This window comes from Arachis stenosperma, chromosome 7 (assembly GCF_014773155.1).
Source record: "Arachis stenosperma cultivar V10309 chromosome 7, arast.V10309.gnm1.PFL2, whole genome shotgun sequence".
In the NCBI taxonomy this organism is placed as follows: Eukaryota; Viridiplantae; Streptophyta; class Magnoliopsida; order Fabales; family Fabaceae; genus Arachis; species Arachis stenosperma.
Window position 1 is genome coordinate 25,528,377 of NC_080383.1, and position 15,685 is coordinate 25,544,061.

The window sequence follows — 15,685 nt, forward strand, 5'->3', positions numbered from 1 at the left end:
CGACATGTGGACATGACAACTTAGCAAAGTGTCCGTACTTCATATGTTAGGTAGCAAACAATGAAATCAATGGTAATTTTAGATATCAGATACATTGTTTTTAAAATATAAAAGATAAAAATAGAGCCTTAATTTATTTTCAAATTGTTCTCTTATTTTTAAAATAAATAAAATTTTAAAATTTTATATTTTCAATATTTTAAAAATTAAAATGTATTTAAAATTTTAAAAAATAGAGTAAAATATCGTTTTAGGGTAAGTTCTATTTGTGTTTCTAACGCTTAAATCGTCCTATATGCATTCTTAACGTTTGTAAAAGTGATTCAAAATGTTATTCTGCTGTCAATTACACATAATGAGCTTTAATTGGAGTTCTAAAAATGTCTTCTTGAAATTAGAATACAAATGTTTGGGTCAGAATTGATGATCCACTCCAAAAAATAAATTATTAAAAATTGACACTAATCTTTGTAATATTTACATAATTCACTTTTTTAGGGACATAATTGAACTTGAACACAAATTTTGGATATAATATTAAAATTGAATACATTCACGTGAGATCTAATTGAAAATGAATACATCCAAATAAAAATAATCTGACATACTAGTATAATTAATGGGAGAATAGTATTAAATCATTTTTATAAATATTAAAAAAATAAATAAAACAATTTAAATATTAAAAACACAAATAAAACTTATTCCAAATATTAGAAACAAAAACAATACTTTAATCTAAAAAAATATTTAGGAAGATAAAGTAAGATTTTAATTATTATTTAAAAAAGGCTATTAGCGGAAAAGCAAAAAATAGAGCAAATTGGGAATTTGTGCAAGGGAAGAGAGAGGGAACAAACCAAAGAAGTGAAAAAAAAACCCCAACTAGTTGTGTTTGCCAGCATCAGCTGCAAGGAAGGAGCTGCAACAAGCTCGCACACACACGACTCAATACAACACAACACAAGACAAGTTTACAGACTTACAGTACCAATCGCACAGAAGCAACAAGAAACAGTTTAGAATGGGAAGGCAAAAAGGTGAAGCCGCAAGAACCAAGGCACGCCCTTCTAGCAGCAGGTTCAGTCTCCTTCTCTCTCTCTCTCTCTCTCTCTTCTCTCAACACCAATAATCAATTTATTTATTTCTTTTTTTATTATTTTTATCTTTCTTGCAGTCTTGCCGCGTCGCTCTTGACGTCGACTTCTTCTTCCTCCGCCGCCGCAGCCGCCGCCGCCGTCGGATTCGGTGGTTATGTCGGCAGTTCACGCCTTGATCCTTCTCCTTCTACCGACGACTCTCTCCCATTTCCCGTATGTCCCTACGGATTCTTTCTCTCTCTTTATTTAGCATTCTAGATTCCTAACTGTACGAGCTGAGTTTGAATTAACCATGATTGTTTTGTGTATATCAAATAAGCATATTGCTATTGTGATTAATGTTAGTAGCTTTAATCTCAGTTATTAATCAATGATCAGGCTCCTCTGAAGTGTGTACTTTAAAGAGTAAAGTGTAATATTGGAACTGTCGATTTAAAAAATTTAATGGCACAAAATACATGATTGGTTGTGCATGATCTTATGTCTAATTATATCTCGAGAATTCAATTTTTCCATCAATGGTTTTAGTTTTCCCATCAATGGTTTAAATGTCACCCTTTACCTTCTACACTTTAGAGGATCCAAGTTTCTTGGTTGGGTCATGACCATTCTCTTAATGAAATAACGTTGTCATTAATGCTTTATACCTTTCTTTAATATGTAAATTGTTTTTGTCTTGATATGCAGGATGTAGATAGCGAAATCGCGGTGCACTTGAAGAGGCTAGGCAGGAAGGATCCCACTACTAAGGTAATTTTTGGATCAACTTGGGGTACTATTTGATGACAATGTCATGTGAGCTAGTTATGATATTCTTTGTGCATCTTTTGGTGCACCTTGTCCTGTTCCTCTTTGAGCTTGCAACTTTCCAGCTTTATGAATTAGCCAATCATAGATGATGAAAAATAAAGCATGCTTAAAGGGTAATGGAACTGTATAGATTTTGATTTTTGTTCCCTTTAAAGATGATGGTGCCACTGCCACTTGTGTCTATTACTATTTTGCTATCTGTTGTTGAGATGCTTCTAATTTGGCTTAATGATTTATTCAGTGTCTCCAGTGATCATTGTGGTTGGTCTGGTCATGAATCTATTCTTATGTTATATGGTACCAGTATCTCATTGATTTTGCTGTTTTTGCCCTTTATCTGTCCCCCTTTTTATCTTTATTCTTTATTTGCAGCTTAAGGCGTTGGGAGCTTTATCTGTGCTGCTTCAACAAAAATCTGCAAAGGACGTTCTTCTAATTGTTCCTCAATGGGTATGCAATTTTAATATGATGATAATTCATTTGTGCCATCAAATGGCTTTATGACCTTACTAATTAAAAATGATAAATGTGCTCATCTCATGTGTCAAAGACACTTATTTTGATATCATGTTATGTAAATTGCTCTTATGTAGGCATTTGAATATAAAAAGCTATTGATGGACTACAATAGGGAGGTTCGGCGGGCCACTCATGATACAATGACCACTCTCGTTGTCTCTATTGGGTTAGAACTTTTTCCAGGCACATCTTGCCTTTTCTACTGTATAACTTTATGCTATCTGAATGCTTGCAAGTTTGAAAAATATATTGGTATTTTTTACCCTTCTTAAGTAATATTAATCTAAGTTATTTTCACACTTCATTGCTGGATGTTAGTAGGTGTGATACTCACTGAACTTCTAGTTTTAATTCTGCCATTTGAATGCTTTCATCAATAGCTTCTGAGAAGCCAAATATCTATGTAGTCTACCAACATCTACAAAAGCTTTTCTGACTAGGTGGGAGCTTTTAGTAACCAGATATCCTTTTATTTAGGTGTACCCAGCATCTAAATTTTATTTGAAAGAATTTTATTGTTAGTTATTTATTTGTGTTATATGTCCATTAATACATCTGAATATGCTGGAATGGATATCCTTTTCTTTAGGTGTACCCAACAACAAAAGTTTTTTTGAATGAATTTCATTGTTAGTTATTTATTTATATTATTTGTCCATCAATACCTGATCCTTATCTGAATATGCTGGAGTGGACAACATTCACATAGAGATTTTATATTTGACTTCTCACCCCTTTCTCAGGAGAGATTTGGCTCCACATCTGAAGACTTTGATGGGACCATGGTGGTTTGCGCAATTTGATCCAGCCTATGAAGTTTCTCAGGCAGCAAAAAGGTCTTTGCAGGTTTGCTACATTGGTTTTTATCTAACTACTGTTTGTTTTAAATGATCCCATTTCATTGTTGGAAGTAGAAAAGATTAGCTATATTTTTTATGAATCTGTTGCTTGTTTCATTCATGCATGTGGTTTCAACTTCGTTCTGTGGGTAACACAAATGATCTGTCGAATATTTACTTGAGTATTATGTGTAGAAGGATTAATGGCTAGCTATTGCTCAGAACTTCTAGTGTTCACTTTAATTTTTATATTACAGTTTTTGTGGAATTGAGGAAGGAGCCACAATGAGAATCTTCCTCTATGATTAGTGATTTTACATTAGAAAAGACTCAACTCCTTTTGATTTTCCGGTTGATTGATATATTCGTTAAATCCTAGATTGTAGTTCTTGTTTTGGTTGAAATATAAAATCTTTTATTTGTTTATTTTTCCCCTCCACTGCTCTCAGATGAAGTTCTATGATGGAGGAAAGGTTTTCTGGATAGTAGTGTCACGGTCATATACTCTAACCTGTAAAGTTGCACTTAACTTTGTAAAGTCCTCATATATATGTAAAAGATATTTATGAACTATGGCTTGGTGTTCAAAATGATTTGCAATGATCCTCAATTATGTTTTGTGATATATATGGTTGATTCTTTGTTTAATTTTGGCAGGCAGCCTTCCCCGCACACGAAAAAAGACTTGATGCTTTGATTTTATGCACAACAGAGATATTCATGTATTTAGAAGAAAACCTAAAACTCACACCACAAAATTTATCTGACAAGGCTGTAGCTTCGGATGAGTTGGAAGAGATTTACCAGCAGGTGTATAGCAAAAATCACCTTTCTATATATAAAACATTTTAAGTTGAACTTTCAGTTTTATTGATTAACACTGCTTCATCTTTTTTATTGACTAGGATAGATAGTATCCTGAGTTGTAAATTGTAAGGATGTAAGTCCCCTTTTTGGCATAGCAGGTTCTAGATAAGTGTTTTCTTGGGTATGTTTTTGAAAAAAATTTAAAATAACAGTGGACACCTTCACTTCAGACTTGTTTTCTATTTTGCTTCCATGGTATGTTTGGATATACAATTAGAATCTGTTTATATGCAGAGACCTATTTTGGTGTTTTTGAGATTATCTTGTGTTCAAATTAGTCAGATTATCCGGAAGCCATAGAAATCATCACGGAGAGAGGATTTACCTGGAACCAGGATTTGATTTCATTGAACATCCAAAGTACAATGCATCTCTGCTTTGTCAATCCAGTCATAAATTGTAAAAGCCATATTTATTCTATATCTTTACCTGTTTAACACCCTTAATCTGATGCAAAATCCTTAAAAGGCACTGATAAATAGATAAGAGGAGTATTTCACTTATTATGCATCAATATATTCTGGGTCTGTTAATATTCGTCCAAAGTAATGAATGGTTGACGATATAAGTACATCCTGATGCGTCTAGAAGTTTTATCCTCTTGGAGTGATTTATTATTTTTTTTAAACTAGAAACCCATGTTGATGACTCACAAGAACTGAGTATATGTGCCTGTAGCCCCAACTAAATTGTACCTGATTTGAGTGGCACATACTTATTGTTTTCTTTTCATCCCCTTTTCTGCACCATTCTTACTATTATTACTGTTATCTCACCTGTTTTCTTTTACTTTGCAGTTTGGATATTCAGTATTTTCAGTATTTTACATATTTGAATTTTCTTTGTTAGACCATTAATTTTTATTTCCTGAGGCTTCTCCATTTTGGTTTTACAGGTGATATCATCAACATTGCTAGCATTGGCCACACTTCTTGATGTTCTAATTTGCCAGCAAGAGCGACCTGGCTTTGAGAACGTAACTGCTGAACCTAAACATGCTGCAAAGGCCAGGGTGACTGCTGTTTCTTTTGCTGAAAAGCTATTAATGGATCATAAAAATTTTCTAGACTTCCTAAAGTCACAAAGACCTGCTATCCGATCAGCTACTTATAACTTGTTGAAGAGCTTAATAAAAAATATACCACAGGTGATTAATGATGGAAATATAAAAACTCTTGCCACTGCAATTCTTGGTGCTTTCAATGAGAAGGAGACAACTTGTCATCGCTCAATGTGGGATGTAATATTACTTTTCTCTAGAGGATTCCCTGATGGTTGGACCTCCATGAATGTTCAGAAAGGCATACTGAATCCATTTTGGAATTTTCTTAGAAATGGGTGCTTTGGTTCCCAGCAGATTTCATATCCAGCTTTGGTTTTATTCTTGGATAGTGTGCCTCCTAAGTCTATAGAAGGGGATAAATTTTTTCCCGAGTTTTTCAAGAACTTGTGGATAGGAAAAAGAACTTCTCTATCTACAGATAGAACAGCATTTTTCCAGGCTTTCAAAGAATGTTTTCTTTGGTCACTGAAAAATGCGTCAAGGTACAAATTATCCCATTCATTGTGGCCATCTGCATTTAGAAGATATATTCATTTTTGTGCCTGTCCCTGGCCCTCACTTTAACAAAAAAGGAATATTGATGCAATAATTTCTTTCTGTAACCCAACTCTCTTCTGTTTGTATCAGATTTAATGATGGAGTGGACTCAATCAGGAATTTCCAAATCACTCTTGTTGATAAAGTCCTAGTAAAGCATTTATGGCAGGATTTCCTTACAGCTGGAAACATGGAAGCTTATGACATAATCAATTCAGGAAAAGCTGCAGATTCATCTGAGGAAACTCTTAACAAGAAGACAGTGCTGAATACGAAGGATCCAATGCCCTATTTGCAAGAGTTGGGAAAAAGCCTTATTGAAATCCTTTCAGGAATTTATGTGTTAGATAGGAATTTTATGACTGTTTTTGTTGTGGAACTTGAAAAGAATTACATGGGCATTCTTCAGCAAGCAAGTAATGTGGAGCTCATTGAACGGATCATCTTGTTCATGTCATTGCTGGAGCAACATGCAGTGGTCAAAGGTGCAAGTTGGCCGTTGGTCTATATTGTTGGACCATTGTTGGCAAAGTCTTTCTCGATTATTAGATCATCTGTAAGTTGATATTAGTAACTTGTGGCTCTTTATGTGGTCTTCTCTTACTTTTTTAAATTCATTTATATATGTTTGCTAGTGAAAACTAAAATATACGTTGAAGTTATTCTCTATTTTTTGTTTTAAAATCCTCCTCCTCTCTCTCTCTCTCTCCGTCTCTCTCTCTCTCTCACTAAAACAATATTGCCATTGTTGTTGACCCGTTAAAAATAGGGGTTAAAAAGTTGCATAGGATTTTGGAATTGTTAAGTTATTAGATTTCTATGGGATCGCTTCATGAAGAAAAAATGTTTTCTCCCAATACTCCTGAACTCACTTTGCTTAAAATATATCAGGATACTCCATGTACTGTGGGACTTCTATCTGTTCCTGTCTCCATATTTGGACCACAAAAGATAGTCCAAGAAGTTTTTATTCAAAACAGAGGGTACTGTTCTAGTCAGCTTTCAAATGATGAATTGGAAGCTGAGGATTTTATGCAAATCTTCAAGAGTATTTTTGTTCCTTGGTGTCTACAGGAAAATAAAACCTCTACCAAAGCCAGACTGGATTTGTTGTTGGCACTACTAGATGATGAATATTTTTCTGAACAATGGTCTTTCATTATCGACTATGTTGTTAACCGAAGTTCTCCTGGATGCCAACCTGGGGTGGTGGATGCCACCCATGCTGCAATGTTGGCTATGCTCCTTGAAAAAGCAAGGAATGAGATTATGAATAGGAAAAAGAGAGATTATTCAGGTCATAAAAAGGGCACTCATGCTGAAGATTGGCATCATGAACACCTGGAATCATTTGCTATTTCTATTTGCCGTTCTTTGCCTCCTTTTAGTGCTTCTCATGTGCAATTTATGTGGTAAGTCAGTTATTCAATCTGAAGCATGTTGTCGTAAAATACATTATAAGTTTACTTGTTAAATAAGACGAAATGATCCAATAACGTGACTATTACATTATAAGTATTTTCCATATATAAAGTAAGATAGTCTTATGTGTTGAAGTGGTTCAACCTTGTGTCCTTTTATCGGTTTTTAGGGGATGAGGAATAAGGGAAAGTGACAAATTGAACTGGTGGAGTCTTTTGTTTTCTTGCCTCTTGAGTGGATGAAGGATTTTGTGGTGATGACATGGCAGCTTATATTTTTCATCTTCCATGCATTGTTGATTTTACAAAATGCATGTGAAGTCTATATTTATTGTGCTCTTATTGTATTTCAAACGCCTGTAAAAGAGAAATATAAGATTGATAATATCATTGACTCTTTGATCTCATATCTTTTGCAGCTCTCTTATTGGTGGTTCGACAGAAGGAAATTCTACTGCTTTTCTGTCGAGAAGTTCATTGATTCTCATCTACAAGGACATCCTCCGGAAATTAATAAGTTTTATTCAGGTTTCACCTTTTCTTTGGGTACAGAATACAGCTTCTGTGTTAAGCGATGATGCAAAGTTATCTGTGGAAGATGATAGTTCTCTCAACATTGTTGAGATTGCTAAGTTTGCTCTCGAGATACTTGATGGTAGTTTCTTTTGCCTAAAGACACTTGATGGGGAAAGTGGACTTGTATCAGGAGTTCTGTCTGCAATCTTTGTCATTGAATGGGAGTCTAATTTAATTAAAGCTCTTGATGATTCGCTTGATGACAAATCAATGATTAAAACGAAAGCCAGGTTGTCATTTGGTGAATTTGTGTGCGCTTTCCGCAATAAGTTAAATGTTCAATTTATGAAAAGCCTTTGCTTAGATAGCCGCAAGAGGTTGTTGAATATCTTAATTCAATCAGTAAGGTCTGCAGTTTTTGTTGAAGACGAACTAATAAATGAGAGAATCATATCATTGTGCTTTACCTGGGTGCTTCAAATTCTTGAGTACGTCTGTTTGAATGAAGATGAGGAACAAACTCTGCTACATCTGCTGCTTAGCAAGGGTGAAATGTGGCCTGTGTTTGTGGTTCCAAGTTTCAGCTTGACAAAGGTATTGGAATATTTGATTAATGGTACTCTCTATTATGTCAGTGTTATCTTTTTTTATTTTTTATTTTTTAGATGTGTACTGTTTTAGATGGTGAACCTTGACCACATGCTTCTGTTACTTTGTTTATCTCCATTTCTGGGGTATAAGATTGCATTAATCTACCATCCTTAAGAAACCTCATGTGCTGGGCCACCCATTCATATTTACTAATGTTTGCATTATAGAATGAATTGTATGTGTTACTGGTCTATTTTTCTAGACATATTGGTGGTGCAATGCATTGTAAGTCACATTTGGTTGGACATAGGCTTCACCATGGAGACAACCCATGATATTTATTAATTCATCTCGAATGTTTTTCAGTGCTTTTCATCTGTTAATTGGCAAACTTTATATGTAAGTGCTCAAATAATTATTAATTGCTTGTACCAAAAGGTGCTGCATGCATTGATGAATTTAACTGTGTATAGGGAACTATGTGGTTTGAACATATAGCAAAAGTTAAGCCCAATATACAATGAAAATTTGACCACCAATTATACCAAATGCAGGCTTCAGGACATCAGAAGTTTGTAGCATTAATTGACAAGTTAATCACGACGATTGGGATTGATAAGTTTATCCTGGGATATTCAGTGCACAAGCAATCTACACTTGAAGTAAGTCAAGAGGGTGCCTCTCCTGCTTGTCTAGCTGCTGAAATACTATGTACATGGAGATGGCCAGGGAACAGTGCTGTGTATTCTTTCTTACCTTCACTTGCTGCATATGCCAAAAGAAGTATTTCTCCCCAGGCAAGCCTGTTAGATGAAACATTGAGTATCTTGCTTGATGGCGCTCTTGTTTATGGATGCAATGATACAAAGAGTTATGTTACTATGTGGCCAGTACCAGTTGATGAAGTGGAAGGCATTCAAGCACCATTCTTAAGAGCTCTTGTTGCCTTTCTGTCTACTTTGTTCAAAGAGAAGATATGGGGGGCAGAGAAGGCATTGAGTCTACTTGAGCTCCTTGTAAATAAGCTTTTCATTGGTGAAGCTGTTAATACAAATTGTCTTAACATTCTTCCTTTGCTTATAAGTATACTTCTAGAACCATTGTACAATGATATGGAGCCTGGCAGAGATGCTCAACCTTGTTCTTCAGAAGAAAATTTTGTCCAAAATACTATGATAGACTGGCTGGAGAGGACTCTAAGGCTCCCACCTTTGGTCACGTGGAAAACAGGACAAGGTGAATTCCTTTTCCTTCCAATCTATAAACACACATTAGTTCAAATCTCTTTAAGAGACTTTATATTTGGCAGGACAGGGTTAAACAAAAGTTATACATTTGTTTTGTGCATAAATGCATCTATGGGCTTGTGCAATTTTTAATTGCTCCGAATAATTTTTATCCCAAATGAAAAAACTTAGTACCAGAATTAAATACATGTTTCTGATGAAAATGTTCATGACTCCTGCAGATATGGAAAATTGGCTTCAGTTGGTTATAGCATGTTACCCATTCAGTGCAATAGGTGGTCCTCAAGCGATAAAGCCAGCAAGAAGTGTCAGCCCTGATGAGAGGAAACTTTTGTATGAATTATTCCAGAAGCAAAGGAATGTTGCTGGTGAATCTGCATTTGTCAACCAGCTTCCAGTGGTCCAGATGCTGCTATCAGAACTAATGGTTGTTTCAGTAGGCTATTGCTTGAATGAATTTAGTGATGAAGATTGGGACTTCCTGTTTTCTAACCTAAGGTCTTGGATTCAATCAACAGTCGTTAAGATGGAGGATGTAGCTGAAAATGTAAATGGTCTTGTTGACAGTTCATCGGATAATTTAGATCTGATGTATAAGAAAATTGAGGAAGCAGTTTTGATTTCAGATCCATTTCCTATAAAGATTTGTGAAAATGCTCTGTTGTCATTTTCACTTCTCCTTAAGCAGTGTAAACTTCAACAAGCTGAAGAAGGAGATAATTTGAATACAATGAAATCCGAAAAATTGGAATCTGTTAAAGATCGAATTTTAGAGGGTATCCTTCGCCTATTATTTTGTACTGGCATTTCTGAGGCTATTGTAAATGCATGTTTCAAAGAAGCTGCATCAGTTATTGCATCATCACGTGTTGAATACACCTACTTCTGGGAATTGGTAGCTTCTTGTGTTATTAACTCCTCATCACAAGCTAGGGATAGAGCTGTGAAATCAGTGGAATTTTGGGGATTAAGTGAAGGTCCCATTAGCTCGTTGTATGCTATACTTTTCACTTCGAAGCCAATTCCTTTATTGCAGTTTGCTGCATATTTTGTTCTTTCAAATGAGCCCGTTATAAGCATGGCTGTCGTCGAAGATAATGTTAGTAACTCAGATATGTACGCGGGTAGTGACCAGGAATTAACAATAGAAGAAAAGGTCCATTTGAAACAGGAAATATCTTCCATGGTTGAGAAGGCACCTTTTGAGGTTCTTGAAATGGACTTACTTGCACAGCAACGAGTAAGGACACTTAGCTTTATATGTGAAGCATTTCTTTTTAATGTCTATTTATAGGTTTACTTGGGTTTTCCATTTCATCTCTGATATTCACTCCATCCAACAAAATCTGCAGGTAAACCTCTTCCTTGCTTGGTCAATGTTGATGTCACATCTATGTTCATTGCCTTCATCATCATCTTTGAGGGAGAGACTGATCCAGTACATACAAGACTCTGCTACTTCAGTTATCTTAGATTGTCTTTTTCAGCATATTCCTCTAGATATTTCCATGATTCAGAGTTTGAAAAAGAAAGATGCAGAGCTTTCTGGTGGTTTATCAGAAGCTGCAAGTGCTGCCACCCGTGCCATAACAACTGGTTCGTTGTTTACTTCTGTGGAATCTCTCTGGCCTGTTGAATTGGTGAAAATTTCATCTCTTGCTGGTGCAATGTATGGATTGATGCTTCGTGTTCTTCCTGCATATGTACGTGGTTGGTTCAGTGATTTGCGTGATCGTAACACTTCAGCTGCTATTGAATCCTTTACGAGGACTTGCTGTAGCCCTCCTCTCATTGCAAATGAATTGTCATTGGTATGCTTTAGTTTCTTCTCCACAAAAAGTAGCCTGCTGTGTGATGATTTTCTTTTATTTTGATGATAGAAAAGCTTTTAGTGTTAACTAAGTGTAGAAACTCCTTTGCCCTGTGTCACATGATATAATCAACACGTTTGTTATAAGAAATAAATGATAGGAAAGTAATACATTAGTGGAATGATGTAGTAGTGCTATAGTCAGATCACTAATGTCATATAGTCATATCCAAGTTACAAGATATGTTTTGCACGCATTATGAAGGAGCTTACTTGGGTAGATCTAAACTTCTGATTGGATATGTTTTAGGGTACAATTCGGAATCTGATTTTTTGCTTTGAACATTTATACTTATTTGGTTAACAATGCAATTAGTTTATAAATAATCTGAGTGCTGATATATACATGTTATCTTAAATACAGATTAAGAGGGAAAACTATTCTGATGAGAATTTCTCAGTTAGTGTAAGCAAAGCAGCAAATGAGGTGGTTGCTACTTACACAAAGGATGAAACGGGAATGGATCTAGTCATTCGCCTGCCAGCATCTTATCCGCTAAGGCCTGTAGACGTTGATTGTACAAGGAGCCTAGGGATAAGTGAGACCAAGCAAAGGAAATGGTTGATGTCAATGATGCTATTTGTCCGTAATCAGGTAATTTGTTATGGACTGTGGTTAAGTTTTACATCATGTCTTTGCCTTCTGTTTATGTTGCTCTATTCTGAAAAATGCCTAGAATTACCAATTGAATTGTAGTGTGTCAAAACCTCAAATATTTTGCAATTTTATGTAGTTTGCAGGTAATTCATATATTTTTGTTGGCTACATTTTACTAATTGTTGCTGAACTTTATACACCTTACATTGTGATATATGGTGGAAACTGAAATCAATGTATTAGTGCTTATCAGAGTATATTTGCACCGAAGCTGACAATTCCTTTTCTGTTCCTGTAGAATGGAGCTTTAGCAGAAGCTATAGGAATTTGGAAGCGCAATTTCGATAAAGAATTTGAAGGTGTTGAGGAGTGCCCAATCTGTTACAGTGTCATCCACACTACCAACCACAGCCTTCCTCGCCTTGCTTGCAAGACGTGCAAACACAAATTTCATTCTGCTTGTCTTTATAAATGGTTTTCAACTTCTCACAAATCGTCTTGTCCATTGTGTCAGTCTCCATTCTGAGTTTACTACTACTGCAGTGATGAATATGACCAATTTCGCATGCTGCGTATATGGTCAGAATGTGTAGATGCCACAGAATCATCCCTTATGTTTTGACATCCGAATTATGGCTGCGCCTTGCATATGGAAACTAGTTCGCAAAGCTTATAATTTTATGAATCCAACTCCTTTCCATTAAGCTTTTCTTCAAGCAGTGTGTTGAACTCGGTGAGCCGAGGAGGAAGCTTGTCTGTGATTTTGCAGCGACAACTAACAGGGATGACATCTCTACTACTAAGGCTAGAGAAAGATATCATTCTCCCCCCTGACTTATCAGATACCATCTTTTCAAATTTCTTGTCTTGATTAGTTTTTCGCCACCACAGTAATAATAGTTTTGTTGTGTGTTGGTTATGTCTAGAATAGGGTCGGTTCCGAAACAGTGGAGGTTCTACAAGAGTACAGACAATAACATTTTTGTAATCTAGAGAATGAACATGTGATCAAAGATTTGTTTGAACAAGAACAGTTGTATATATACATATTATTCAGTTATCTATATTCACCAATGAGCCATGGGAACTTTTTTAAGTACAAAAACTCGACCGATATAGCCTGTTATCCAATATGCATTTGCCAACACGTTTTGACCTCAAGTGAAAATAAATGGAAGCAAAAAGATGGAGAATATTTTAGCTTAATAAATCATTATTCAGACAGAGTTCGAAAAGGTCAAATCTTTGATGATTCCATCATACATGATTGAGTTGCGAAAACTTTTGGATAGGTATCTTTATCTGAACTGAATTCTTTTTGGTTAAAAAATCTCTTTCTAGTTGTTCTGGAACAATTAGGAGATTTTCTAAAAAAAATACGGGGTTTTGCTTCTAACGGTTAATTTGGTGGAACATTTTACACTGCTAGAAATGTTAATCACTTAATCTCTAAATATTCACAATATTTGTATTCATCTCCTCATACTTGACCTCATCGTATTAAAGAAATACCATAAATTATGAATTATCTAACGTCTGCCAGCTTATAAGACTACATTTAAGACATGGAATCCACACCGAATTCCGGTAAAAATTGGCATATACAAACAAAATTAGATCCATACAATATGATTGACATATGACGTGTAAGGCTCAAGACCAGAATTCCTAGCGTTGTAGAGGTCATTCCGTCTGGTATTTAACCTATTCTTGCTGATATTTATGATTTATATTCATAACATCGATATAAATAAACTCATGCATTTAATTTGCCTCTTCTAATCATTGGCACTGCCCAATATAAATGGATTTAAATATAACTATTATTTCGGTTAGATGAAAAAATTGAAGAATATAACACGACAAACTTTGCCAATAATAGATGATATAATGTGCGCAATGACTTCTTAATCCAATCTGAATCACTCTCCTTTAAAGTGCTCTAAAGTGAGAAAGTTAATAAGATAAAAAATTAAAAGTTTAGTCACTCTTAAATTAAGATAATAGAATTCATGGTGTAAATTACAAAATTAACAATAATTAAACGGATACTTTCTTACTGTACTAATGTTGTCATTTTAAAAAATCTTTTGAGCAATGCTAGGGGGCCAGCAATTTTTGTGATTGTTAGCCATCAACTAGCCATCAATGATGATTTGATGGTGTGAGATTGGTGTAAAATTTCATCCAATGGCTTACCTTCCTCTGCTGGTTACATGCTGGCCAAAATTCAATAAAACTGCTGGCCCTAGACTTTTCCAAATCTTTTTTCCTCTAATCCATTCATGTACATTACAGTGTCCTTCACCTCATAGAAATATTGATTGCTTTTGTTCATGCACTTTTCTCGAATCAAGATTGGAGTTGATTTAGTCAAATTTTAGTTTTATCAATCACTTTTAATACAAAAAATAAAAAATATACATGTATACATTAAGGTAGTACTATAATTATTTTTCTAAAAAAGAAAATATACATAAGAAATATACAACAATGCCAAAGATTATTTAACGTTTTAATATATCTATATATCTATGAAGGTTGTTCAAATGATCATCTCAGCTCCACCACAATATATATAAAACACCCCATTATTTTCTTTCATTCCCGTATCTCTCAAAAGATACATTGCTCTTGTGGTTTGGGAAAGCATTAGCAAGAAAGTTTAATAACACATTTAGCAGTTGGGATTCAAAAGCTGAAGAGAAACTGATTAACATGGTGGTGCCTGAAATAATAGAGGAAAAAGATCGCAACAAGAGAATCATCAGAGACTTATACAAAGCCATAATCTTCAAAGACGCGGACACATTGCATCTCCTTCTTGCCCCAAACTTAGAATGGTGGTTCCATGGCCCACAACGTCATCGCCACCATTTGATTCCGTTCCTAACATGCTCTTCTTCTTCAGCATCATCATCAAACCCTTTTGTTCCTCATCTGATAGAAGAGTTTGGATCAACGGTGATTATCGCTGAAGGGTACGATAAGGTGAACAACGTGTGGTGGGTGCATGCATGGACTATTACCGTTGATGGGGTCATTACTCAGATCAGAGAGTATCTCAACACTTCGGTGATTGTCACTAAGCTTAGGAAGCATTTGGATGCTGACGATGATGATGCTTGTTACTCTTCCATGGGTCATTGCGTTTGGAAGAGCAAGCTCATTGATGACTCTGTGCCTGGACTTATTCTTGCAATATAGCCCTAACTCCGCTAGGGGTTGCAGCAGCAACCCTATCCGTAGGTACCTAACCGGGTACAATTGAGCGCAGAGTGAATTGATCTGCAAAACAAACAGTGTGCAGATTGAAACTCAACCCTATCCGACAAATCCTCCAGCCGCGCACATACGTATATTATATAAAAAATGTGTTAGGAAAGAATGTCGAACCAAAAACTTTTTAATCACTGAACCAAGATCTTTATCAAAAGTTTAACATTTTTTTTATATAAAAGTCAAATATATCTAGAGATATATAAACACAAAATTATAATTTTAAAATCTTATTAGATTATTGAATGTTATATTTTTTTTAGATTCGTAAGTTAAATACCGGTAGAATTAGGGTTAGTAAGATAGGATTGAGTTTTAGCGAAAAGTCAACCTACGAGTAAGAATAGAGTTGGGTCTAAACCCTACTCTACCCTACTGATTGCCATCCTTAAACTCTATAATATTTGTATTTATTATCGTTGTGATTT

General features: G+C 35.2%; 2 protein-coding genes across 3 annotated transcripts; both read left to right on the forward strand.

Moving 5' to 3' along the window:
- Positions 1 to 847: 847 nt before the first annotated feature.
- LOC130940713 (E3 ubiquitin-protein ligase listerin) lies at positions 848 to 13,198 on the forward strand. Of its 2 annotated transcripts, none has more exons than XM_057868928.1 (16): positions 848 to 1,080; positions 1,178 to 1,313; positions 1,788 to 1,850; positions 2,283 to 2,360; positions 2,504 to 2,595; positions 3,173 to 3,275; positions 3,926 to 4,078; positions 5,031 to 5,680; positions 5,826 to 6,291; positions 6,810 to 7,147; positions 7,576 to 8,266; positions 8,818 to 9,499; positions 9,732 to 10,750; positions 10,863 to 11,321; positions 11,745 to 11,975; positions 12,277 to 13,198. In XM_057868928.1, the coding sequence occupies exons 1-16, from the start codon at positions 1,025 to 1,027 to the stop codon at positions 12,502 to 12,504; spliced, it is 5,445 nt and encodes a 1,814-aa protein (XP_057724911.1). In that variant the 5' UTR covers positions 848 to 1,024; the 3' UTR covers positions 12,505 to 13,198. The 2 variants fall into 2 exon arrangements, with proteins under 2 accessions (XP_057724911.1, XP_057724910.1); XM_057868927.1 differs by having other exon boundaries at positions 6,627 to 7,147; positions 12,277 to 13,197.
- Positions 13,199 to 14,696: 1,498 nt separating this feature from the next.
- On the forward strand, positions 14,697 to 15,185 carry LOC130939595 (wound-induced protein 1-like). The gene has a single exon (XM_057867687.1). The coding sequence runs from the start codon at positions 14,697 to 14,699 to the stop codon at positions 15,183 to 15,185; it is 489 nt and encodes a 162-aa protein (XP_057723670.1).
- Positions 15,186 to 15,685: the final 500 nt, after the last annotated feature.

Bases quoted from the DNA above. Each gene is read 5' to 3' on its own strand.
- LOC130940713 (XM_057868927.1), top strand. From the start codon at position 1,025: ATGGGAAGGCAAAAAGGTGAAGCCGCAAGAACCAAGGCACGCCCTTCT. The intron at 1,851-2,282 runs GTAATTTTTGGA...CTTTATTTGCAG, and splicing joins GGAAGGATCCCACTACTAAG to CTTAAGGCGTTGGGAGCTTT. The intron at 11,322-11,744 runs GTATGCTTTAGT...TCTTAAATACAG, and splicing joins TTGCAAATGAATTGTCATTG to ATTAAGAGGGAAAACTATTC.
- LOC130939595 (XM_057867687.1), top strand. From the start codon at position 14,697: ATGGTGGTGCCTGAAATAATAGAGGAAAAAGATCGCAACAAGAGAATC.